Raw genomic sequence first — 26,518 nt, forward strand, 5'->3', positions numbered from 1 at the left:
AGACTGAATACAGCAGTAACTACTTCAAAAGAAAAAAAATCCAGATTTTTTTTCTCCGATACACATTTTAGAAGATATTTCAATGGAAAAGGTTTCAGGTTCAGTGTGCAAAGCATACCACAGAAGAGATTATTAGGAAGCTGTTGGTCTTTCATCTAAACATTTAGAGGCTTCCAGAATGAATTTCAAGTATTATTCTTTTAATGGCAAAGTAAGAAACATTTATTAATTCAGTTCTGGTTAATTGTAACCTGATCTTTTCACACGTTGAAAGAAGTTTATAGAAAAAAACCATCACTGAAGCTAATTTGTATCATTTAAAAAGTAAGAATTACCACCTTCTGAATTTGTAAAAAATGTTTAATTCAGAATCAGGCAGGTCCTCTTTAAAGCTGTGCTAATGGAAGATGATGAGGTGATTGGTGACAGCAGACACAGCAGCATGAAGGGCAAATCACACTTAGCAAATCTGGTGGCCTTCTGTGACAGGGCTACAGCAGTGGCAGATAAGGGAAAAGTGACTGACAAGGCCAGCTTGGATAAAGCCTTGAGCAACTTGGTCTAGTGGGAGATGTCCCTGCCCATGTCAGGAGCTTTAAAGTCTCTCCCTAACTCCAACCATTCTATGATGATGATTTAGAATTTTTGTTCATACCATTTAAAGTCTTCTAGTGATTAAGTCCTAAAACAAAAAATGCTTCATCCTAGGGAAAAATTTTCTTATGGCTTTATTTTATTTGCAAAATTATTTTGTTGCTCAAGTCTCAACTGTGCTGTTTAAAAGTGCATGAAGAAGAATTATAATGGTCTTGCTGCTGCTGCTCAGAATTAGTATCTCATTAACAGAACTCAGGAATACAATCTTTGATTTTGCATTTCTGTATGACTAACAATGTAGTCAGAATCTTTATAACCATGTAGAGAGATAAGGCAAAACTCAAATTAGTTTTTTAGTAAACAGACTCAGAGTTGCATAATCTTACTTTTCATTAACCAAATAATTATTTTCTGCAACAGTTTTTCTCCAGTAGGATTTTCAGGTGACCACTTTTATTTTTTTTTTTTTTCTTTTCCCTACACTTTTTTAAGAGTTCAGCCTCAACTGGTAGCTTGATGCTCTTTGAGGGAGAGGTGATAGCTACCTGTGCTAAAAGGCAGTGGAAGTCACAGGTACTTTTCCTATAACAACCTCAATTGCGAATACTGCAACTACTTTTCACATTTGGACTGACAGAAGGAGGTCAGTGTCCTTCATCTATTTCAGCTACTCTGAAACTGTTGCACAGATGTTAGTGCTTTAGAGAAGATAGCTACCAGACTGTCAGCATATTGTCTACATCTTGCCAGAAATACACAGAAAATACACAAAGTCTGTCAGCTGACCCACCTCCAAGAGAAGTGTTAGGGCAGGCCTAAGTCTGGAAGAGTGTCAGGGTGGACCCAATAACCATCAGCTCAGCACATCAGCTGCTGAGCCCTGGTGGTGTTCAACACTGGGAAAGATCCTGACTCCAGAAACTTTCTTGGCAAAAAGGCTGTTGAAAATTAACAAATACTCATTTTCAATTTAAGCTGTTTCAAAGGTTTCTTCACCAAGATGAAAAATAACCAAGATGGTTATTTTCTTTCCAGGTACTCCCAACCTCTGCATGAAGAAATAGCTTTGCATAAGCATCTCAAACATAAGAACATTGTCCAGTATTTAGGTTCTCTTAGTGAGAATGGCTTCATCAAAATATTCATGGAGCAGGTGCCAGGTGGTAAGTTTTGGGGGAGACTGGTTTGGTGGTTGATAGCTTTGTTTGGTTTTTAGCAAACAAAAAGTGAGCTCCTTTTACCTACAGATCAGTGGTGGACTGACCCTGGCTGGATCCCAGATGCCCAGCAAAGCTACTCTGTCACGCTGCTCCTCAGCTGGATAGGGGAGAGAAAATGCAACATAAGGCTCATTGGTCATGATAAGGACAGGGAGAGATCACTCACCTGTTATTGTCAGAGGCAAAATGGGCTTGACCTGGGGAGACTTATTTAATTCATTGTCGACCCAATCAGAGTAGGGGATTCAGAAATAAAGACAAATCTTAGAAACACAGTCCCCCTGCCCCTCCCTTCATTCTGAGACTAAATTCACTTAGGATATTCTCTCCCTTCTCCTAGCAGTGGTGCAGGGGGAAGGGGAATGTGGTTAGTTCACGAAAATTGTCACTCCTTCCTTCTCAAGGGGAGGACTCCTCACTTCCTTACCCTGCTCCAGCAGGGATGGGGTCCCTTCCATGAGAGACAGTCCTCCATGAACTTCTCCAATGCAAGTCCTTCCCATGGGCTTCAGTTCTTCACAAACTGCCCAGGAGATACTGAGACTCTCTTTAATTGCACAGGCCACTGGTGATGCAAATAAGCATTTAGCAGAGGAGAGGACTTTGGTTATAGATGAGATGCCTACACTTAGAATGGGATTGATACTTGTTACTTTTTTTCCTTTGGGGGAGAAAGAAGAATAAAAAGATGATTTTAATAATCCTCACTTATAAAATTGAAGATTTTTTTATTCTCACTTTTTGCTCTCCAAAATTATAGGCAGTCTTTCTGCTCTTCTACGATCAAAATGGGGACCATTAAAAAATAATGAGCAGACAATTGGCTTTTACACCAAGCAGATTCTTGAAGGATTAAAGTACCTCCATGATAATCAGATAGTGCATCGAGACATAAAGGTAAGAATTTGCAGAGAATTAAGCCTGATAGTATTATGTAACTGCATAGCCATTTATTTTTCCTGTAATTTAAAAACATTTTTTCTGTAAGCTCTCTGCTATTCTGAACCATGGGTTAGGTAGGTGAGCCATTGATGATTTCAATTTGCACTAACAAAACATGTTGGTTTTTTTTTTTTTAATTTTATTTTAGGAAAATTCACATATTGCAACTTAACATGTGATAAAGTAGATACTTCTTTTTCTGTTTTCAAAGATATGATAACTTTCATAAAATCTGATCGAAGTAAAGAAGATTGTGGATGGGATAATTAGCAAGTTCTTTTCTAAGGAGATTGCAGAAGAAAAAGTGTTTGGCTCATTTGTTTAAAAAGAGCCTTTTTTTCTCTTTTAGTATTCTGTAACTGAATTCCTTCTGGTAAGAGGGGAAATTCACTTTGAGATGAAGTTTTTGTTAATGGCATTACATAAGGAAGGAACATTATTGATTTTTCTTTCATCTCTTCTCTTAAGAAGTCCTTTACTTAGTAAAGAGTGCATTGTAGAAACAGCTTATGCAAAAAGTCTTAGATATGAAGGGTCTACAGAGAAAAATAATTGCTCTGCATGTTCTTTTCCTCAGGGTGATAATGTGCTTATCAACACATACAGTGGAGTGTTGAAGATTTCGGACTTTGGAACTTCAAAGAGACTTGCAGGCATCAATCCTTGTACTGAAACCTTCACTGGTATGTTCCCAGAGGTTTTCTTATCCTCACTTGAACTGTGTCTGTAGGGTCAGAATCCACAGATGCTGAACTTTCATTGACTTCAAATCAGTATAAAAGGTTACTGGAAGAATAACTTCTGGATATATAATCTTAAGCTGTGCACTCTACTCAAAGAGAATGCTGTTTTGGATGTTTTACTTGTGACATCAAAGTCCTCTGCAACAGAAGAGCTGTGTCCCTCCTGTGCTTTATTTGAGTCTGTCTCCTTTGTGCCCATGGCTTTTTCATCTTGCTGATCTTTTTCTTTCGTTATTGGCTTGGACATCCTGACTTCATCTCCAGAATCATGTATCTGTCATTCAGTTCCTCCTCTTTCTGCTTCATCATTTGATTTGGGTGTTAAATCGTGCAGTGGCACTGCATTAAATAATTATGTAAAATGAGAAGTGGCTGTTATTTAAATTCCATCCTTTGCTCTTCCATTGCTTCTGTAACAGGAATAGAGTGCAGGATGATGTGTCAGATTGATTCCCTTACTTCAGAAGAAAATGTTCATCTCACCTACTCTTTTAGGTTAAGGTTTCGGGTTTCTCTTCCTTTTCCTCTCTGGGTAAAATTCAGAGTGCTTTCCCATTTTTTAATATTAAGATATAAGAAAATAAATGAAAGCTATCTCTGATCCAAAGTTCATTGAAACATTTAATAATTGTCATTGACATTGAAAAGCAATCTCCAGATCAGTAGATGATACCAAATGCTGTTAGCACAAGTAATATCTTGATTAATATTTTGAGTTTTTTGTAAAATGCATGTGGAAATTTTTGAATTTTGAATAATAAAAGGGGATTTTTTAAACTCTTCTGATATTGCTCACTCCTCAGTCATTTTGTTCCTCTTGTCTTTTAGCTATCTATTTGCAGCATTATTACACCTAAGTAAACCAAAAAGAGTCTGTTTTACAGGTACCCTCCAGTATATGGCACCAGAGATCATAGATAAAGGGCCACGTGGCTATGGGAAGGCTGCAGACATCTGGTCTCTGGGATGCACAATCATTGAGATGGCTACAGGGAAACCCCCATTTTATGAACTGGGAGAACCACAAGCAGCCATGTTTAAGGTCAGGCATCTTCCTTGTACAGCTCAGAGTTGTATTTCTAAACACAGGAAGTCTGATGACTGTTTTGGAGAAGCTGGAATTAGAGGTGGCAAGAAAGGGAGATAAAGGAAGTGCTTGGATTGTGAGGATGTTAAGAACAATAATCTGATTCATTTGAGAGGGAGTGCTGTGTATTTTTTAATAGATTAATAGAGAGATAGCAGCTATTCAGCTGGTGCTTAAGAAAAAAAAAACCACCAAACTGAGGAAAAGAAGCAGTTTTCTGCTGTGTGAGGAGCCTCTCCTTGCGGCTGTGAGGTATTTTAAATGTACTTGTTTATGCAATTTGTAAGAGTTTGGGGTTTTTTTCTCTGAATTAATAAACTAGTTTTATAAAGTTAATATTAAAACTTGAGAATGATACACCACTTTTACTATCTAAACAGGTTTTTATGTTGCTTAGTGTTTGGGGGAAGAACAGTTTAGGCTATTGTTTCTCCCTTTATTTTTCTCAGGTGGGGATGTTTAAAATACACCCAGAAATTCCTGAATCCATGTCTGCAGAAGCCAAGGCTTTCATATTGCGTTGCTTTGAGCCAGATCCTGATAAACGAGCTTTTGCTCATGATCTACTTGTAGATGAGTTCTTGAAGGTTTCAAGCAAGAAAAGAAAGTCTCCTTCAAAGCTCTCAGGTAAGCATTGCTAAATTTCCTCTTGCCTGTGGTACTGTTTCCTGAAACTGCTGTTTTAGTCTTTAAAATGACCAGAGTGGATCTCCATCCACTGTGAATGCTGTTGTGGCCTTCTGTAGCATCAACTTACTGCAGAAACACTGTGCTAGCAGAATTCTGTTATCATGTTGTCACAGAAGTCAATTTATATAAATATTTCTAATAAGGTTTCTAGAAGTCTGTTTATGGTTGTTGGATTTTTGTTTAATTTGTCCCCTCTTTTTTAATTTGCATACATTTTCATTGAAAGAATATTTATATAGAGTATATTTTGTGAAAGGTTAGAATGTGCTATTAAATCTAGTGGACTTTTCTACATAAGCAAAATTAATCTTTGTCCCAGAGCAAATGTGCATACACTGCATAATTTTTGTTTCATGAAATTTCATTTTCAGGAAATGTTCATTTCCTGTAGTATTCTAAATTATGGGAAGTAGTAAAGGAGTTTTGAGAGCAGTAATAACATATTCTATTGTGTGCGGATATATACTTAGGAAAATATCTTCTGTGTATTTTTTGCATGATGCTTAAAGAAAGAAAAATAGCAGGTAAAGGAGGTGGTAGTCGATGATCACTTTTAATGTGGTCTCCACCCCCTCTGAATAAAATTAAATTGCACTAAATTACATTTTTGGAGGCTGGAGCCAGGAGAATTGAGATAGTCCATAAAAATGAGAAGTTACCCTTTAGACTATCCTTATTTTCTCAGTTAATTTCAGCATATTTAACTTCCTTTTTTTCTTTCCTTTTCTCACATAGCCCTTTCAGCCAACACAAATGGTGAGTTTTAATCTACTTCTCCATCAAAAACATAATTGTGTAGATACTATAGTTATCAGTTATTCTGGTATAATTTGTCAACACTAAAAAGTTGGAAAGAGAAGTGGTCACAATTGTGAAAGTTATAGACCTCTCTCTGTTAGGAACATCTAATTCGTTGTGCTTTTCTGAACTACTGTTTTTAATTCTACCAGACTGTGGCTTGCTTGCCCAGGCAGGTGGGTGATACAGCCTTGAAGGGCTGTGCTGTCATTTATAGGGTCATTTGGGAAACCAATGGCTATTTTATAGTAGCCACAGAGCCAAGGTTTGTGGAGAATGATAACACAGATTTTTATTAGACTAAATTCAATAACTGACTAACCAGAATGCATTTGAGACCCCTTGTCAGACCTGATACAGGATACTCATCTCTTTCAGGAAATGGACTGGGAGAGTGTGGGAGGGAACTGAACACACACATAGTTACCTTCATGCTGAATTGGTATCAAAGCACATTTTGAAATGTGCATGTGTGAAATAGATATGAGTCGTTTCCTGCAGTAATGTGTGCTCTGGATTTAAAACTAAAAGTTCTGACTTCACTGCATGTCTATTATTAATAGTCAATGATTATGAATTAATTAAACTATAATTTAATTAATTAATTAAACAAATTAATCTGATGAAGAAATGTATCTTGTATATGTATAGTATATATAATTAAATGTAGTGTACACATAAATAAATATTTATATACACCCATAAGATTAGGATTTTGGAAGGTGTTTGGACGACTTACCTTATAGAAACACTTTCCTACTGCTGGAAGTCATGATAGGTGATGCACCTTCACTTCAGTGTTGAGGTTCTGAGTGAACTCACAAGAAGCCTTGCATTTCAATATTTCAGGAATGAAAACATACCTGAAAGTTTACTCTATGCCAGATTAAAATGCTTTCGTTTTTTTGTCAATTTTTTCTGATATTTTGTGTTAGTGTGTGGGAAGGCTGGAGTTTTTCTGTCTCCTCTGAAAAAATAATCTTCACTTCAAAACTCTCATGGTATTATTAAATTCTAATTTCTGAATATTCCTATACAAATAGAGTATCTTCGGAGCATATCCTTGCCTGTGCCTGTTCTGGTGGAAGATACAAGTAGCAGCAGTGAATATGGTTCTGTGTCACCTGATACAGAATTAAAAATTGACCCATTCTCTTTCAAAACAAGAGCCAAATCCTGTGGAGAAAAAGATGGGAAGGGAATCCGGTCCCTTTTTCTGAGGTAAAGAGCTACCTGACATTTTTGTTACGCAGTAGATTGGGAATGTGTGAATCAGGATGGTTTTTATAATGTTTCTTTTCGCTGTGTCTTTCATTCAGCATCCCAGATGAACATTTTGAGGATCACAGTGCACCTCCCTCACCTGAAGAGAAAGATTCTGGGTTTTTCATGCTGAAGAAGGATAGTGAAAGGAGAGCCACCCTCCACAGGATATTAACTGAGGACCAAGACCAGGTGGTGAGGAACCTGATGGAAGCTTTGACTCAGGTAATTTCAGAAGGCAGCAAGAATTTTATGGAATTCTAAGACTTCTCTGCAGATACCCAGAACTCTTGAAATTGAACATACTAAAGCAATTAGAAATGAAGTTTGGTTGAACTAGAAAGCATATACCATGTAAGCTTTCAGAGTCACTGTTTTATCTGGGCTATTAAAAACAGGCTTCGAAATTTTTTATGATGCATTGCATAATTTTTTGTTTGTAATTACTATGTATATACCTGGGTATTAGTACTGGCAAGACAACAGAAAAACATGTTTTCATGATATTCTATTTTACCAGTGCTTTCCAAATTTGACTAACTTTGAGTCAGGCCTACTCATATAAGTTAGATCATCTCCAGGAGTGGATTAGCTTTGACCCCCTTTTAAAGTTCTGTGTTCTGGCTGACTGCTTTGACAGAGGGAGATTTAGGTCATTTGGCCTGCTCTGGCCTTACCTTAGGATAATGAATAGAAAAAATGGGGCTGGTGGATAGACCATTGCCTTCTAGCCACAACAGGGGAAAGAGGGGGCTAGGGAGAAAATAAATTGCAGCTATTCTTCAGTGCAGTCGGGAGCAGGCATGGAGGGAAGATGTAGTAATTGTGAGTACAGCAAACAACAAAATAATTGCAGACTGACCTTTTGGCACTCCTTTGTGGGGATGATTCATTATGATGATGTATCAGTTCAGGACAACACTGAAGAAATAACAGGTCATGACCACACTGCTAAGTATTGCAACACTATAATTGGATGACAGGATTTTTTGTTCTTGTTTGTGTGTGTGTGTTAGTAGTTAATTGATTCACCTCATTCTCAAGGCAAAGTATTGCTGGTCTAAAATATTTATATACAACATGACAACTCATCTTCTAAAGATACTAGTGTTTAGAAACTGATGCAAACCAATATGATTATTATGTATGTACTACAGTTACAGTAATTAGAAATTGGTGCTGTGCAAATAAAAACAGCTTCTAACTCTTGGGATGGGGGAGAGAGTAACCCACAGTTATCCTGCTAGCTACAGAAAATGCTAAAAAACACTTGGATTTTGCTTTGCGAGAGTGTTGCTGTAACAGACACAGTTTTTGCATGTGTATGCAAATAATAATTGGTTATCATGATAGACTGAAACTCAATCACAAATCCCAGAGAGTGTTTCATGCCTCTCAGCTGGGGCTGGAGCAGCCTGAAAGAGAAGCAGAGACACAGAATTCTAGAACCGAGGAGTTCAAAGCTCATGTGACTGGCTGCTCTTCATTTCTCACTTGAGAAATACAAGCAATTACTAATAGAACAAGCCTGGCTTGCTTGTTAGGCCTCATCAGGATTTAGGATTTCACAGAGTTTTTCTCTTCACGAACACTTTTCACAAGAAAGATTTCAACAAAGTCATTGGGTATGAGGGCTGGGGAGTGCCCCTCACAAAATGGGTCACTATTTCTAATTGGCAAGTCTTACTGCTCATCCTATCACCATAGTGCCTAGTGCCTTGATGGATTTGGATCCTTGGATCTTCTAGTTCAGGGCTAGAGTGTGCACTTACCTATCTGCCCTAATGGCTTTTTAGTTATCTACCTGAAAAGAAGACTGGCTACTGCAGAACAGTGAGAGATCCACTTCTGCATAGAAAATCATCAGGTGAATTCTTCAAAGCAGATCAAGATCATAGGCTAGGATCTTTTATCTCAGGTTGATGTTTTAGTCAATACTATCTTTGTCTGCTCTAGAACTATTGCTTTTTTTAAAGCTCCTTTCTCAATCAAATTATCTTTGTTTCATCCTGATCAGAATTAATTGACTATATTTAAAAGCTCAGTGTTACTGGCAAACAAGAATTCTTGGTGTCTGGCCAGCCATAACATTCATGGCATAAAACCAGCAAATGCAATAGACCCAAACACCGTATGTCCTTCTTTACAGAAATCAATGTTGGATATCCTTAGTCTATACAAATATTTACTTTACTTCCTCCAGAATAAACATCTAATACTTCATGTTGAACTATGACTCTGGCTTAATTTAAGATCTGGCTTTGAAATTTGCTTTCAGTTGGCCTAACTTTACTTATGAGAGCAAATACAGTGCTCTGCTTCCTAGTTACTTAGGCTGGTTATTCTGAAGAATGCTTTTGAGCTTTTTGCTGCTTTGGTAGCTCATGCAAAAACACAAAAGCTTTTAAAAATAGGCAAAATATTTATAATAGAAAGGTGAGATCTTTGTAAACCTGCTTGAAGAGCAGCTAAGAGTAGAAGTTCTGTATTAAGGGAAATTAGGAAATTATATAAGAAAGAAACAGTTCCTTTGTGAGCTTCCTGCATAACTTTGACTAATCTCTTTTTAAAAATGCTGCTGTAAGGCTTTGCACATTGTCTCTGAGAGGCACACAGAAATTAGAAGCACTGCGAAGTATGTATATGCTTGCAATTATGAGTAATTTGTAGTATCCTGTGCACACTACACTTATTCATACATTTTCATTTCTGTACAAAGATACACACACACACTACAACATGCATATATTCTTCAGCAACTGATGTAAAACAAAGCCAGCTACTAGTTCATCGAGTTCCTGCCTGCATCACCAGGGAGCCCCAGGGCTCTGTGCTGCTGCAATTCTGCTGCCACCAGTACCTGACCTGCAGCTGCACCTTTCCCTCAACCACAGCAGCAGAGTTTCTGAAAACCCATATTGCCACCTGGCATTATCGGCTGAAGTCCTTCTGGATGTATGTTTTAAAAAATGACTATCAAAACTATTTCTTTTCTTCTCTCTTCTGCCAGGGAGCTGAAGAACCCAAGCTAAAATGGGAACATATCACAACACTCATTTCCAGCCTCAGAGAGTTTGTACGGTCCACTGATCGCAAAATCATCGCAACCACGCTTTCAAAATTGAAGCTGGAGCTGGACTTTGACAGCCATGGTATCAGCCAAGTGCAGCTTGTGCTCTTTGGTTTTCAAGATGCTGTAAGTTGCCATTTTTACTAAGAAATTTGTGCACCTAAACTCAAAATCCTAAACAAACCAGGAGCAAGGAGAACTTGTTTGACTTGCACCCAGAGCTTCTGAAACAATAATATTTGAGAGGTTTGAAACTGTAAAAGCAAAATCTGAACCCACAGCAGTGACTTGGTTTGGTTGCCTCATGATCTTTTGGCAGGACACAGACCCTGAACACTACTGAGATTTTGCTGATTAAAGATATACAAAGCTCAGAATAATTGTGTGAATATTGTGTCATAATAGTAAGGCAGGGAAGCCTTTCTAAAAAATCTCATTTTAGAAGGTTTTCTGGGAAATAAGACCAACAATGATTGTCAGGTTTATCCTGCACAAATGCAGATCTCTTAAACTTCTCTTGCAAAGTAATGTATTGCCCCTGATAGTAGTCTGTGTGCCTTGTAATCCTGTATTGAATGCTTATTTTAGTATTTTTGATTAGCTGCAGATTTCTGCCATACTAGTAATTTTAATAAATGCAAGATTTATCATTTCCACTGAGCAACCAAACAGATGCATAGGTAGCCATTAAATAGCTAGTTTACAAAAAGCAAATGTTTCTTAAGGTATGTGTTCAAGTGTTACTTCTCAAGAAGTTAGGCTTAATGATTAAGATGAATTACGAACATGGGAGGGTGCAGCTGTGCTGAGTATCACTTGTCCAGACTGAAGTCATGTAGTAAAAATGAAATGGCAATTCAGGTAGGTATTTGAGGTAGATGACTCTTTTAAATTTAAATCTGGGGCACTCAGACAAGTAGAAGAGCTGTCAGGAAGGATATCATAGCATGTAAATTGTTGCATAGAGTACACTAAGAATTAGATGCTTTTATGGAAAAAAAAAAGTGTTACATGAATCTGTAAAAGAGATCCTCCTACAAATCAAAAGTTTTCTCTTTGATTCTTTTGAGTGTGCTTTCAGCTCTTTCTATTAACCTCATATTAATATTTTTTTGACATTGGAAGAGAAAAAACAAACATACCAGGTCAAGAAAACAATGGAGGGGTAATAGTACAAATACTTGTGTTGGTGTTCTGGTAGAGATGTTGCTGGGGATCAGTTATTTGGTAGTGATTGCCTGGCTTGTTTTCTTATCAGTAAAAAATGTATTTTCTGTTATCTTCATCATTTCAAGTTGCTGCTTTTTAACAGATGTCTCTTTCATTACTATCTACCATTCAACTGTGGGTTTATTAAACCCACAGAAAGTTAAAAGAAAAACTTTGCTTTGTATGTGTGCAATCTTAATTCTTTTGGCCTTACAATAGACTTCTATAGTACTACACTGAAATCCAGGACAGTATCAAGACCTCAGATGCTGCAGAGACTGACGTACTGCTAAAAGTGAGGGAAAGTAGTTCCCTTGCTCTTGGGACTTAATAAGGTGATCTTAGTTACAGTGTTTAATAGTCACAACATTCTTATCAGACCAACCAAGAAAGAGTAATTTTGTAATGTAATAAAAATAAATCAAATTACTATGGGTGGCTGTGATCTCGACAAAGTTAGATTATGCTTCTTCAGTTCTCAATAAAATTACACTTAGATAAACATGTCAGTGTCTTGGTAGCAGTCATTTTGGGAAGGTGCAAAGTGCTCACACAGAGGAGTTGTGCTGCCCCAGAGGACAGTGGGCAAGCCTTTGGGGCAGCTGTGTCCAGGTGTCAGGCCCAGGACAGACTCCCCTGGCACTGCTGACAGCTCTCCCAATCCAGGCACAGTGTCCAAGTGCCATCTCGTGGCCATTGGCAATAGAAGTGAGGAGACACAGGCACTGCTGTGCTGGGTTGACCCTGCCGGGCAAGTAGAGGAAAGCCCCTACCCAGTTCCTCATTCACTCCCCCACAATGGGAAGAGGGAGAAAATAGAAAGGACCAAAAGTGAGAAAACTTGTGGGTCAAAAGAAAAATTCTTAAACAAGTGAAAGCAGCGGAAAAAAGCTCACAAGTGTTGCAAAAGCAGTCAGCCTCCACCAGCAGACTCGTGCCCAGCCAATCTCTGAGCAACAGCTCCTTTGGAAAAAGCAGCCTCTATTTATTGTCAAGCATGACTTTATAGGGGATTATTATTATAAGGGAATATTTCCTAGGTCAGCTGTGCCAGCCCTGTGCCCCTCCAGCCTTTGGTCCACCCACAGCCCCCTGGCAGGGGCAGTGTAGGAAAGAGAGGCAGCCTTGACAGCACGTGAGCTTTGCTCAGCAGGAGCTGAAGCATTGTGTTATCAAGGCTGTTTCAGTCACAGTCTGAAACATAGCACTGTGCACTGCTGTGAAAGAAATTAACTCCATGCCAACCAAATCCAGTGCAGGTACCTGCATAAATTACTGCATTACTGAATACTATTGCTTTTTGGCAGTGGAAATAATAGGATTAATAACTTTTACGTGTCCTCTGAAGGCATCATTTGTGTAACTTCAGTAATTTTTTACAGAAAGGTTATCACAATATGAGAGAATTGTACTAATCCCTTTTTTAGGAAAAGTGAAGTATCTTTTTGCCATGTTTTTTGGTAATCAGTAGTTGCTCTGTTTTTTTATAGTGTTGTAACTTGATAATTTTGTACATACATTTATATTTGTTGCTTCCTGCAACTATTTGAACTCTGCTCCTGCTTTGTTGCTTTGGGTTGCTTCTGTGCCTGGAAAACAGCACTGAGTTTTGTACTACTGCTGTTTACTGTTGGCTAAGCATTTCCTTGTCATTTGGGAGCTGGAAAACAGTTCCTTGAGGTAGAGATGTCTGTGCAAGTGGCATGCAGCATCCATAGAGGCATCTAAGGATATGGCTAAAAGCAGTTTTTAAGCAGGCCTGTAGATGGTTAGGAGCAACTCAGTATAAAAAACCATGAGATTGTACACAGTAAGAAGCATAAGGAAAGAGAAAATGGTACAGCACACAAATGAAGTTCCCTAATTGTTTAAACTAACATTAATTAACTAGTTTAATAATTAAGTGGGAGCAGCATTACATTAGTTCTTTGATATTTCCTACAAAAGTACTTGAAAATAGACAAGTAGTGCTCAGAGCAAGCAGTGAAAAGTGATGCCAAAAAAGTAACAAGATTAATTAGCTTCAGCTACAAGCCTTTCATAACATAGTCCTTGTTATTTGCCTTGCTCGCATTCTTTTGAAGTTTCTCTCCACAGCCATGAAGGTTAAGTATCACAGCCATTAAAAGTCACCTAAAACAGGAATCAGTACTCAATGAAAAGTACAAAATATTGCATGACTTATAATGAAATGGATGAAGTTGAGAATGTTGCTATCAAGAAATAATTGTAATCATCTGCTTGGATACAGCATTTATAAGTTTAAACACCTTATATGACATATATTTTCATTTTAAGTTGTGGGGTATGTAATATCTGAACTGAATTTTCTCTTACTAGGTAAATAAAGTTCTCCGAAATCATAATATAAAGCCACATTGGATGTTTGCACTGGACAGCATAATAAGAAAAGCTGTGCAGACTGCTATTACAATTCTGGTCCCAGGTGAGTCATTCTTGATACTCAGCAAATGTTTATCAGCTGATCTCTTTAAACAAGCTTTAGAGTTGTGATTATGATGCTTCACTGAAGATTTTGAAACCAGCAGTGGCTGTTTTCCGGTTCATTGTCTGTTTTGCAATTCAGAAACTAATCTGTGTATTGTTCCAGCTATTTTGGAAAGCACCTTTCCACAATGTGTAATCTAGATGATTCTTCAACACAGTGAGTAGTAGTAGGTTAAGGTGCTCTGGGACCTAAGTTTTTGAGGTGCAAAATGTTGCCGATTGCTTATGGTCAGAAGCTGTCTTTTAAAAACCCCCAAAAACCAGCAAACTAAAAAAAAACCCAAAAAACAACAAACTCAAAAAACCCCGAAAAACCCCAAACCCTTGACTTGAAACCTGCCAAAACCAAACAAACAGGTCCGCAGTGCCTGCAGTTTGTACATTGTATTTTAAATGTGGAATTAGAATGTATGGCTTCACTGCGGGAAGGAATCTGTTTAGATGAAACTGTAGCCTATTCTGTTATTTCTCTACCTATTTCCAAATGCTTCTTCTTAACTTCTAATGCTGGAATTAATGGTGATATTTTCAAATATGTCATTTAATGCTTTAAGTCAGAAGACTTACATTCCTGTTTCCTGCAGTGGGTTGAGTCTTAGATTATCAGTAAAGAGATCTGAAAATTACATCGCAAGTTACAGCTATTCCTATTCTCCTTACCTCCCCTATCCCTAGCACAACCAACAAGATACAAATAGAGTTTCTATGTTACTTTCAAGTTATAAAGAAACTGATTAGAATGCTGAACGCCTCTTATAGGCATGTACTTCATTGCTGTGTAATAGGAGTAACTGTAGAATTCCTCCTTAATAGTCTGTTCTTCCCCATACAGCTCAGTCTCAGCATTAATTGTAGGTGGTCAAACTTAAACAAAAGCCTCTGTGCCCCAGTAGTTTTCAGGCACTAATCATCTGCTGCTTCCCTAATTGCCTTACCCTACTTCTTATTACTTTCCCTTGCTTTTGTCTCACTCTTTTTTAATTTAATAATTTTTTTTTTTTTTTTTTTAATTGTATGATGTGGAGATTTATCACTGGCCTTAACACTTCTAAAAGTTTAGGGAAGGCATGTTAAGGGAATGGTACAAAATCAGTTTTATGCTGCCTGGTGGTAAACAATGGCAAAGAACTTCTGTATCCTCACAATAAGAACAGAAGTTCAAAGCAAATTCAGACATACTCGCTTAGCAATATTTGGGTAACTGCTGTATAATAAACCTGCTTTCCTGAATTAGAGGAAGCACAGCACTGTTGATCTTATTATGTTCAGCCCTGAAAAAGGTGTGTAGCATTGAAGTGAAGAGGTGAAATAGATCAAGGAACAAATGTTTCTTTTGTGAAGAAGAGAAACATACTTGCTAGTGTAGTTACTCAGCAGAAAGGGCATAAAGCAAGTGATTCAGGAAAAAAAGTACATTTTGATGAAGAGACTAGAGGGAGTTCTTAGCAGTAAGGAGCCACAACTGAAGGAAGGAAGAAAGATTTACATTAAATAGTTAGAATTAACAAACAGATGTCGTTACAATAATAGGTTGTGTAGGAGTGTCAGATCTTGTGTACATATCTTGCATACCTGGTAGGCTCTGGTAGGTAGTTTAAACAGGGAATAACAGAAAACAGGGTATAGCTTTGTGTTCGTAGTTTTGTGGATGTGCATCATTACAAAATAGGTAATGTTCCCTCTGATAAGTAGAAGGGAGGTGTGCTTTTAATTGTTGGGAAACTAGCCTTTTTGTAATTTCCTCTCTATGTTTGGATGCAATTTTTTGGTGAACATGGTATTCTTATAATGATGGAATGCTAAATATGCCAGAACAGCAACGGCAGGAATACCTGGATAGAAAAGAAATAATGGTTATTTGTTTCATAAAATGTTTCAAGTCAGGCACGTAAGGAAACACAAACTACTGAGAATGGAATTAAGCAAAAGAAACACTGCTGTACATGTTACTTCAGCACAATTTGACATTAAATGGTAGCCAAATCTGGAATCATATTCATCCAGATGTTGATTTTTTACAGCTCTTGAACCTTTAATAGCAGAATAATAGTTGCATAAATGAAGGTGCTGTTATGAGTGATCTTATACCCCTAGAAAATATCTGTTCTCCTTTTACAGAAATTTCAGGTCTGTTGTAACCAAACCCATAGGACCATCTGTAATAGTCACTTGGGTCTGCTTTTGTTTTAATATTCAACTAATGTTTAACATCCTTGGTGTTTTTTTCTTTTGCTTGTATCCTAATAGAACTGAGGCCACATTTTAGTCTTGCATCTGAAAGTGACACAGCCGATCAAGATGATATAGAAGTTGAAGATCAAGATGAACAGCCTCAGAATCAAACCATCCAGCAGCCTTGCATTGTCTTGGAAGATGCAGTAGCTACCTCAGGTGTAAGCACACTCAGCTCTACAGTGTCCCATGACTCCCAGGCTGCTCAGAGATCTCTGAGTGTCCAGCTGGGCAGGCTGAAATTAGAGACAAACAGGTAAGTCTGGACATCAGGAGACAGGAGCACTAGCCTGCTTACAGCAGTATGTATTGGTTAGCCTTCAAAATATACAGCCTGGAATACTAGTGACAGTGCCAAAATTCCATTGCAGTGTAAGTTGTTCCTTTTAATGATGGTCCTTGCTTAGCTGTGACTGATCACTTACATAGTTTCATGGGCTTCAAAAAAACCATAGTGATGCAAGTTAAGGTCAGACATGATTTCAGGTGCCCTTTCAGGGAAGATCTGGAAAAAAGTGACTTGCTGCCAAACTTCTGCTTTCTCTCTTTGGTGTGCTCTGTATGGCTGATGAATGGTGTTATGTTTTGTTTCCATTAAGGCAGAACTTGCTGTTCTGTTCTATAGCTATTCTCAGCAAGTGAACTCAAGCTAATAGACAGCCACATAAACCCCACAGGGAAACTGCTTCAGATTTGTTTCATGCACAGAAATCACTGCAAGCAGAATCTGTGCTTGCCTGTAACCATTACCTTTTTATTAAATAAGTTCTACTCATCAGAGAATGATGGGGAGAATAGGTGTTTTGTTTAAAAGAAGAAATGAGCAAGAAATTTGGATACTGTATATTTTTTTAGAAATGTGTTGCGTTTTGTGCAAGTGAAAGTGGTTCTTTAAGGTTTTGTTGTTCTTTCAAGAAATGTCAGAGAAAAATCCAAATCCAAATGATCTTCTATATATTTTGTTTTCTTTTCATTAAAATATACCAAATAGTCTGGTTAAAGTAGATATTTTGCTTTTGCAGCATGTGATTTATGACCCTGGATTTTCTACTGAACTCAGTAAATTTTGAATGTGACCTTGATAGAAAGAGAACATGTTTTCCATACGACAGTTGTTACACTGGTAGAACATTCTTTGGAGCTGCAGTTCCATTTGAAATTAAAATGTTAAATTGCACTTTACATGTGTCGGAGAAGCTTGCTATAATTAGAGTAGTTCATTAAACTGTACGGTTTTTAATGAAGTGACAGTATTTTGGGGTCCTTATGTCACAATTTTTTTACCTGAGACCACTGAGAAGTATTTTGATTGTCTCATTGATATACCTAAAGAAATTAATAAATATTTTAGATTGACTCACTTTACTTCACAAGCTTATGGTGGAGGATAGCCTCTGAAATAATCAGCTTGTAGAGGTATTTTTTGCTAACATTTTGCCTCTGTAAATTTCTCAAATGCAAAACCTCTGAACAAATATTCACATTCAATCATTCATGCAGAAATTTTGAATAAATAATACAAACAATTGTTTAAATATTTATGAAAGCTGTATTGGCATAAGCAGCAAGCAGTTATCAGGAGAAAATAATGGATTATTTTATTGGTCTTTTTCAACCAGAATAGACAGACTAGGAATAAGTTGACTGAAAGGTGACCTGTCTGGTCAGGATATCAGTTCACACTGAGAATAATCAAGCTGTGGGGCAGTGTAGATGCAGCAAGCAGCTCTCTTCCCATGCAGGGTGGACTTGTTAAGGTTTGTTAGCTCAGGTGTGGAAGCACTCAAGTGCAAATATGTTTCTGGTAGGCCTGCATGCAAGCTAAAAGTAGGACTAGATATTTTTACAGTGAAGTCATGTGGGATTCTGTTTACCCCTGTGCAAAGGCAGGTGAGGGGCATTTGTGGCACATTTTTAAACTGAATTCCTGACTTTCAGAAAAAGGTTGCAGTGCTCAACTGATATAAATAAAAAAAAAAAAAATGCATGGATAAATAAAATGAAACATGCTGAAATGGAGCAGTTATTACATAGTTCTCAGACTGCCAGAGGTTTCAAGAAAGGGATGAAGATGCTGCAGTCCTTGCAAGGCAGAACTTCTGAAGAGTCAGGAGTCAATTATAGGTTTATGAGTGTGCTCTCCATGTCCAAATTTTGACCAAGTTCCTGATAACGTATGATTCACAAATCCTGCATTTTAGGAAACCACTTTCTAAAAGAATAAATTGCAGCAGTTTTACACACTAATTTTCCATTATATCCTGACTGTTTTCCTTTAATCAGCTTAAATGCTGCTAGCCACTGAATCTCTCAAGGTTTCTCTCTGGGTTTGTATTATGAAGGAGGTCAAACATGAGTTTCAATTTACTTCTGCTTGACATTCTCCAAAGTAATTGCTTAAAGGAGTAGGCAAATATTTTGCCTCCTCTTTTCTCACTCTTAATATAACCCAAAAGGGCAGGCACAAAGTGCCTTATATATGAAGAAGGGACAGCCCTTGTGTGGTTGAGAATTTTTCCCATTTGTGAAATGCAACCATATTTTTTCACCACATTTTCATCACTTCTGTACCCTTTCCCTACCTTTGAAAATGTCTGCTGGAGAGACGTGAACTGGCATTTTTCCTTACAAAGTTTTAGGCCTTAGTTTATGAACCACTTTGATATTTGTTCTCAATTCCAGTTTTATTTAAAACAGAGCACAAGCTATAGAAATTTCACTGACATTTTCTATCATACCACTTGTTTAGTGGGTGAGCATTTATGTGGAGGGGACTTCTGTATGAATGTTTTTATCTCGATATAGGTCATAATCAATCTATAATGAAAGAATATACCTGTGCAAACTGAAGAAGTCTGTTGTTGTCTTTGTCAGGAAGATTTCCATTTTAGGTATAGTAAGTTCTTTCCTTTCCTGCAAATTTGAAGCTACTGAAGGAAATGTGTGCTTTGTTCCCATTATTTCACAGGTTACTGGAGGAGTTAGTTCAAAAGGAGAGAGAATTTCAAGTCCTCTTGCATCAAGCTATAGAAGAAAAAGATCAAGAGATCAGGAACCTACAGCTCAGGTCACAGCCAATAGGTAAGTGGGAAGAATTTTTAAGGAAAAGTTCAATACTGGCTACAGATGAAAAAGTGCCAGCTAAATGTCTGCACATTTTATTGAGCCAGTCTCAGCAAAGATGCTTTATTGTGCTGCTTCTGGTAGGGTTTGCTCTGAAGTAAGAATGTACATTGTGGAAACAAATCACTGGATTTGTTAATCACAGTACAAGTAATGGTATGATTTAGATATTTTTGTTTGTGGTTATATGGAAGAGTACAAGGCTCATATCCTACTGAATAAATATTATTTCTAAAGAGGATAATCTAGTATGTTTAGATAAATATTCCTTGAATTACAGACTGTTCCAATTGTTACATTGAAAGTTCAAAAGGATCTAATTGGTGAGATGCAAATACAACTTAAACATTAGTGGGGGAAGCTGAGTTTGCTGTGTCTGCCCTGAAGAAAGTGGAAGTGCTAATGCAGTTTGATATTTCTGTGTAATGTGCTTCTAAGTGTTGCTTCCCAAAAGCAGCTGATCCTCAGCCTGAGACATTGCCTCTGCAGCAATTGTATGAGTTACACTGAACAGTTCAGTTAATTGATGCCACAACCTTTGTGTAGAAACAGTGACAGTGACACTGATGTGCCTTGTACTAGCAAAGTCATTTTCAGAAGAGGGCAGAAAAAATTTGTGTGTGTCAATGTTCACACTACTTTAATTGTACCCTTAGAACAGTTGTAGAGAAATTAATGTATAACTGTCTATAATTTGTAATTAAGTGTGTTCTTTGGGAATTAGCATTTATTTATGGGGATACTGGTATTCTGAGCTTGAAGGGAAAGCTTCCTGAAGAAAGTGCTTGAGGAGTCAAAAATGAGAAGAGGTTGCTTTGGCAACACAAAACCTTGTCTCAAATATGGTTGTTGCAGATATTCCTGGGCTGTCTGTCTGTCATCGTCATTCCAGTGGCACAGGGACCGAAGACCCTGATCTCATAAACTGGCTGAGAGTCCATGGAGCTGACGAGGCCACCATAAACAAGGTAGCAATTATCCTATTCACTGCCTGGCTCACTTGCAGTGCTGTTCTGTGACTCCATTAAAAAAAATGCCAAACCTTTTAAATTACTTTAGCACATTTTGAGAGATTTAATTTGTTTTCAGAGGATAGGAAAAAGCCGTGAATGTGAAGGCCTTCATAAATATACAGGACCATTAATAGTCCCTAAATCTGATTATGAATAAAGCAACAAAATAACCTGGTAAATAGACACTCCTGGGTATTCAGCATCTTTACACACTGCAGCATTCCTGCTGATGATACAGGATACACGTTCACCCTTAGCTAACTGTGCTGTAGTGAAATACCCTGAAGTAGATCAGTCTGCTCTGCAGCAAATTATATAACTTTAGAGGTGTTGAGGACTTCAGCTAATTCAGGAATACCTGCATGTAGTTATCACTCCTACAGATCCGACCAAAGGTTTCTCAAGTTCAATTACACCAAATTTAGACGTCATTTTTGAAAAGGCAGGTCTTAACTGTTTTCATTTCCTCATGGGTTAAATGTGGTGTTCCTTACAGTCTAATTTGTGTTCAGTGAACTCTGTGATTCTGAGATACCAGTGGTAACAATAGAGATGCCAGTTGACAAAGGTTTTGAGTAGCTATAAAAGCATTATTTCTTTGAAACTGTGCCTGGTAGGCCAATGCAGAATATACAGTGTAAAATTTTAAGTAGTTTTACTGTATTTGTAGAAACAATGTTTTTCTGTTACATGTACCACATTTCAGCCCAATTTTAGGTTTTTCCCAAATTTAACCTTCTATTTTTAGGAGCAGGTGATTCTAGGAAGATGAGTTAGGAATTTAAATAATATTTCTAACAAAATGTTCATTTAAATTTCTTTCTGCAGTTCTTGGCTGAAGACTATACCTTAACAGATGTTCTCTGCTATGTTACACGAGAGGATCTGAAATGTTTGAGACTGAGGTAATGCTTCACAGTTAAATGAACTGTGCTTTGTAAGAAAAATTAACCAATACTGAGTCACTATTTATTCATTGTGTACTGTTAATTTAAAACAAGTAACACTTTCCAGTATGTCTTTGTATGCTGATACATTTCTGCCAAACAGCTGATACTGTTTAAATCTTAAAATAGGCTTTTTCTACTGAAGGCAAAATTTTAGGTAAAGCATTTACCTTACAGCTGGAAACACTGGATATCCTCTTAGAGCCTTGTTTTTATTTTAAAAAGTAGAGCTAGAAAGTTTTTCTGTAGTTTATTATCATCATCAAACTTAAGAAATGTATCTCATGGACTGTAAGTAACACCACATTTCACCTAATTATGGCAGGTGTATAGGTCACCAACTTGCATCATGTTGGAAGTGAAATGTGGGTTATGCAAGTCCTTTGGACCAGAAGTCTGAATTCCAGACAGCAGGCATCTGCCAAGTGGAAAGATTGCCCTGTCCTTTAATCAGAAAAGGACTCTGTTCTCTGTTTGAGTAATGCATGTTGAATTTCATCACCTTTGATCAGCCTTCCCACTGAATATTGTTGATCAAAACCAGAGCAAGAAAATCAGAAAGCACCTCAATTGGAAGGCTTTCAGGCTAGAGAGTGTCATTGTGCCTGAGTGTCTTTATGATTTTTCTTTGCAGAGGAGGAATGCTGTGCACACTCTGGAAGGCTATCACTGACTTTCGAGAGAAACACACCTGACACTGATATTTTGCTTTGCTTCTCTGCAGAGATGAAAAGATTTCCTTTCAGCCAGAGCAGGTGTGCTGTCAGAAGGACTGTTGCACTTTAATCCAGTATTTGTTTACCAATGTTAAAAACACTGCAGCTTCCTGACTGCTTTTACTCCTATAATCCGTAAGGAATCTGTAAACAACCTGCAACATTATTTTACTTTAAATGTTTTTACATGCAAGTTTTTCAAAAATTTTTAGAAAACATACACACAAAAGTTATGAACTCATGAAATATTGTAGTTAAAGTAAGCAGATGTTAATTTCATGACAAACTGATGTAAGATTTCATGTAACAGTACATCACTGGAACAAAACCAAAATGTGACAATAACTTTTCAATTTCTTTGTAATATATCTCAATATTATCTGTAGTAGAGCTTCATAATATCAATCATAATTAGATATTTTTCTTTTAGTGTGCAAGACCTAAAGGTAATTGTTTTTATCTACCGCCCTACATAGTTTAATATTGTTTATTTTTGGTAATTTAAGTTCCATGGTGCATTTGTTTTAGAGTTGTTTATGTACTACTGAACTGTACCAGTTGTATACACCTGAACCACAGTAATGTTAGCTTGTTCTAAAGCTATCTCTGACATACACAATTGAAAATAAAAATAACCTAAGACTTACTTTTTCCTATATTTTTGGGCTTCTAAAATAATAACGGTGGTGTGGAACTGGAAAATGTTGGAATAAAAAAAAAGGAAAAAAATTCATCTGAGTATCAATGGAACCTTTCTGACACATCTTAAACTTACTGTGATTTGAGTATAGACCTAGCATTGAATATTTTCTTGGTTTTTCTATTCAGTCTAATTCCTGTACCAAAAAGCCAAGACCAAACAAAATTCTTCTCTGGGTGCTGTACTTGATTGAGAAATGAAAAGTCCTGCCTCCATGCACTGAATAGTCATTGTGGCCTTTTGTTTATTTTTCTGCTTTTGTTTATGCAATGATTTTTTTTTTCTCACATGCAATGAAAGAGGGTGGTGGTGTTCCCTGTCCATCCACTGTCATTGTCGCTCCACCATTCTAGCACTGGGTATCAACAGATTCTTCTGGGGCAGCTGCAAAAATTCCATTGTGGGTAAGACTTGCCTGGACAAGAAGCTGCTTCTTCCTTCATAAGCCTTGGTAACCAGTAAAAGGCTTATGCTCTTAATTTTTCAGGTCTAGCAGGTATTTTCAAAGAAAACTATTTTTTTTAAAAACATAAACATGTTGTCCTAACATGTATACAGTAACTTTTGCTGGCTAAAATGCAACAATTATGTATTAAAAAAACTAAGATAAAGAACAGTAGATTAAATAATTTTAGTCAGATTTTTTTTATCTGAAGATGGTTCTACTGATTTTTAGGCACAAATGTATTCAACTAATTCAGAAAACTTCACTGTATTTCATGAGAAACACAGCTACTGTTTACTAATTTCTACTTCTATTATAGCAGAAAACAATACAGTTTCAAGGTAATTTTAAACATTAGAAAGACCAGTGGTGGAAACTGACTTGTAAAACCCAAAACTTAAAAAAGACTGTACCCATTGAGAAGTAACTCTAAGACAATGAATTTCCCTAATTTGATTTTTGTGTAAAGCATGATGCTGTGTTGGTTCAGCTTTGAAAACCTCTGTTTTCATGCGGTATGACTGGAAGGTAGTTGCACTGCTCTGTTTACTTGGAAAGCATGCAGCCTGTTCTCTCTGACTCAGAATGCTCAGAAATGCCAGCTATGTAAGGGAGAAAGGAGTGTGATCGAGATTTCCGTTGAGTGTCTCCATGAGACCTAGCCTGGCACCAGCTGGGAATTAATTCCTCTAGTTTTCTGCTGGCTTCATCAGACCCGAGGTGGCTTCTGCAGCATTGCTCAGCAGTCAGCTCTGTATTCTCCATGGTGATACACTGTTAGATCTGATCCATGCCCTGGCCATATACATTTATGCTCCTCCAGCAATTCTGGTCTGAATGTGGTTCCCTGAGCAGCACAGCTAATCCGTACAGATACTAAATTGTGCACAAAAGCTTATGTAAGATCCCTACATCAGGCTACTTCATACAGATTATACCAGATGTTATTTTTACATTCTGAGACAAAACATGATATAACTCTTTGGTATGGTATGCATCAGACAGGTCACCTGGGATTCTTCAGCCTGGCTCCCAGAATATGCTGGTGGGTAGATGGACCACAAGTGGGGGATTTGAGATTGCGTTAGTGCAGGATTTTGCTGAGGGCAACATTTTGACACATAGGGCATACCACTGGGTTTGGATTTGGATAACCTCTTAGTCCTTGATCATTGCTGCTGTAATCCAGGGCTCAAGTTGACTGAGAGACACCTTTACACCACCCTTAAGAGGGCACAGAAATGAAAACTCGACCAAGGCAGTGCTAATTTTGCTCTTTTGCACCTTTCAGCATGGAGCCCAGCCTATTCTTTATTACAGACACTCCCCTGCCCACAAGCCACAGGGTGTGTTTATCACCCAAGTCACAAACTCCTTGTTTTAGAGCACAGATGGCTCTTGGTGCAACAACAAAATACTAATCTTCCCTTCCCCTAGAAGACCTTGTGCTCTGAATTTAGCAGTTTGTGAAAGGAGGATGCTCTGCATGGTGGCTGAAATTGGCTTGGTCCAAGCTCACCAGACTAAGGGAGCTGCCCATCTTCCTGCATCCACAGCTGCATCCTGAGTTCTCCGATTCACATACCCCCCTTCAACTGTAGTTCTGATGATTAGCGCTACCTACAAGCAGATGCAAAATTAAATGATGTTTTGATGCAGACTAGAACATTTTAAAGACAAACACTCTTATGACCCTGAAAAGCAACATAAAGCAAGTTAAGGCAAACTCATAGGAAAGGTAACAGGACCGTGACCTTTAGAGAAGTGACTACTGATACACCGACAGCTCTTCACAGAGCGATTTTTTTTTGGAAGCAAGGCGTTGCACGCAGCATTACAGCCGGCTGTTTAAGAGCACGTGCCGCAGGAACGAGTCTACAGCAGTGCAGCTCTTTCCCACACGATGCGGCGCATCGCCCGGGCTTGCGAGGCGGCCGCCACTCCTCCCACCCACTGTCGAGATGGCGAGCATCCCCAAACCTGTTGTTCCTCTCGGCGCCGGTACCGAACGAGCTGTGCCGATGCGGCAGGAGCTGCTCTGAAGGAAAATTAAAAAATCGCACCTGTGCGAACAGCGGCACCTCGGCAGCCCGGGCCGCCGCGGGGGCCGGGAGTGCGGGCGGCCGCCCCCGCACCGCCGCCGCCGCATCAGCGCCTCCAGCCCGTGAGAGGCGGCTGCTCCTGGGCCGCGGGCGCCGGTCCCGCCCTCACCTGCAGCCGGGCAGAGCCGCCGGCGGGGGCGGGGGACGTGGCGCTCACCTGCCCGGGGCCGCGGAGCCGCGGGGCGGAGCAGCCGCGCTCGGCGAGCAGCAGGAGCCATGGCGGAGGCCGCGGGCAGGAGCGGCGGGCGCCGGCGCCCCGCAGGTGAGCAGCGGCTGCGGCCGGGCGCGGGAGGGAGGGCGGCTCGGCTCGGCTCGGCTCGGCTCGGCTCGGCCCGCGGGTGCGGGGCCCTGCGCTCCCGGGAGCGGAGCGGAGCGCGGCGGGGCCCGGGGCGGCCTCGTCCGCAACAGGTGCGGGGGCGCTCGGCGGCCCGGCCGTGCGGGGCTCGGCCGCGTCCCCGGGGCAGCGGGGGCTCGGCCCGGGCGGAGGGCACAGCCGCGCTGCTGGGGGCGGCGCGCCGAGCCGTGCCCGCCGGGGCAGCGGGAGCCCTCCGGACCCCGCGCAGGGCCCGCGCCGTCCTGCCCGGCTGGCTGCGAGCCCTCCGCTCGGAGCGCTGCGGGTGCCCGCACGGCGGCGGGGCCGACCCGGTGCGGGGCCGCCCGTGTCCGGCCAGGAGGGTCTGGAGGGGGCGGCCGCCGGGCTGCGGGCTGTGACCCGGGTTTGAGGTAGCGCCGGGCTCCCGCAGTGAGGGTGGGGGTACCCGCAAGGCGCTGCTAACGGGACGGGGTGAGCGCGGAGGGGCGGCTCGGCTGGGTCAAGGTACCCGGGGCAGCGCCCGGCGCCGGCCGAGCGAGGCCCGCTGCGGGGCCCGGGGCTGCGAGCGGCTGCAAGCCCTTGTTTCCTGCAGGGAAAGCGGGGAGATGCCCTTGCGTCTCCTCCAAGGAGGGATGTACGCTGCGAGAGCCTTTTAACTCGCTTTTATTTTGGCCCTAAGGGCGAGGAGGGTGCAGGGAGGAGATTTTGGCTTACGCAAGCGGATCGACCGCTGTATCCCTGTTGTAGGCGCGGATGCTGTTTGCTTTTGCTGCTTGCTGGACTGTGAAGTCCGAGTCCAA

At 39.6% G+C, this 26,518-nt stretch overlaps 2 protein-coding genes and 1 long non-coding RNA gene across 7 annotated transcripts in view; 2 read left to right on the forward strand and 1 right to left on the reverse strand.

Annotated features, from left to right (window-relative positions):
• The window catches only part of MAP3K5 (mitogen-activated protein kinase kinase kinase 5), a 94,481-nt gene extending 71,590 nt beyond the window's left edge, over nt 1–22,891 (forward strand). The window contains exons 16-30 of the mRNA XM_056488900.1: nt 1,633–1,760; nt 2,578–2,714; nt 3,337–3,442; nt 4,387–4,544; nt 5,039–5,216; nt 6,015–6,035; nt 7,121–7,298; nt 7,397–7,565; nt 10,351–10,536; nt 13,960–14,065; nt 16,375–16,615; nt 19,328–19,440; nt 20,338–20,450; nt 21,324–21,400; nt 22,077–22,891. Of these exons, the coding sequence (XP_056344875.1) occupies nt 1,633–1,760; nt 2,578–2,714; nt 3,337–3,442; nt 4,387–4,544; nt 5,039–5,216; nt 6,015–6,035; nt 7,121–7,298; nt 7,397–7,565; nt 10,351–10,536; nt 13,960–14,065; nt 16,375–16,615; nt 19,328–19,440; nt 20,338–20,450; nt 21,324–21,400; nt 22,077–22,137 (1,972 nt within the window). The 3' untranslated portion in view covers nt 22,138–22,891. The remainder of the gene's footprint in view (nt 1–1,632; nt 1,761–2,577; nt 2,715–3,336; nt 3,443–4,386; nt 4,545–5,038; nt 5,217–6,014; nt 6,036–7,120; nt 7,299–7,396; nt 7,566–10,350; nt 10,537–13,959; nt 14,066–16,374; nt 16,616–19,327; nt 19,441–20,337; nt 20,451–21,323; nt 21,401–22,076) is intronic.
• Nucleotides 16,260–25,454, reverse strand: LOC130251889 (uncharacterized). Of its 2 annotated transcripts, none has more exons than XR_008840254.1 (3): nt 25,367–25,454; nt 19,196–19,383; nt 16,260–16,595 (listed from the first exon to the last, which is right to left on the reverse strand). It is a non-coding gene; the product is annotated as an uncharacterized LOC130251889 (long non-coding RNA). The 2 variants fall into 2 exon arrangements; XR_008840255.1 differs by having other exon boundaries at nt 25,284–25,373.
• Nucleotides 25,455–25,522: 68 nt separating this feature from the next.
• Nucleotides 25,523–26,518, forward strand: part of MAP7 (microtubule associated protein 7) — a 106,409-nt gene continuing 105,413 nt past the window's right edge. For all 4 annotated transcript variants that reach the window (XM_056488903.1, XM_056488904.1, XM_056488908.1 and 1 more), the window contains exon 1: nt 25,523–25,667. In XM_056488903.1, the coding sequence (XP_056344878.1) occupies nt 25,622–25,667 (46 nt within the window). In that variant the 5' untranslated portion in view covers nt 25,523–25,621. The remainder of the gene's footprint in view (nt 25,668–26,518) is intronic.

The sequence above is a fragment of the Oenanthe melanoleuca genome, chromosome 3 (genome assembly GCF_029582105.1).
Source record: "Oenanthe melanoleuca isolate GR-GAL-2019-014 chromosome 3, OMel1.0, whole genome shotgun sequence".
Taxonomy (NCBI): Eukaryota; Metazoa; Chordata; class Aves; order Passeriformes; family Muscicapidae; genus Oenanthe; species Oenanthe melanoleuca.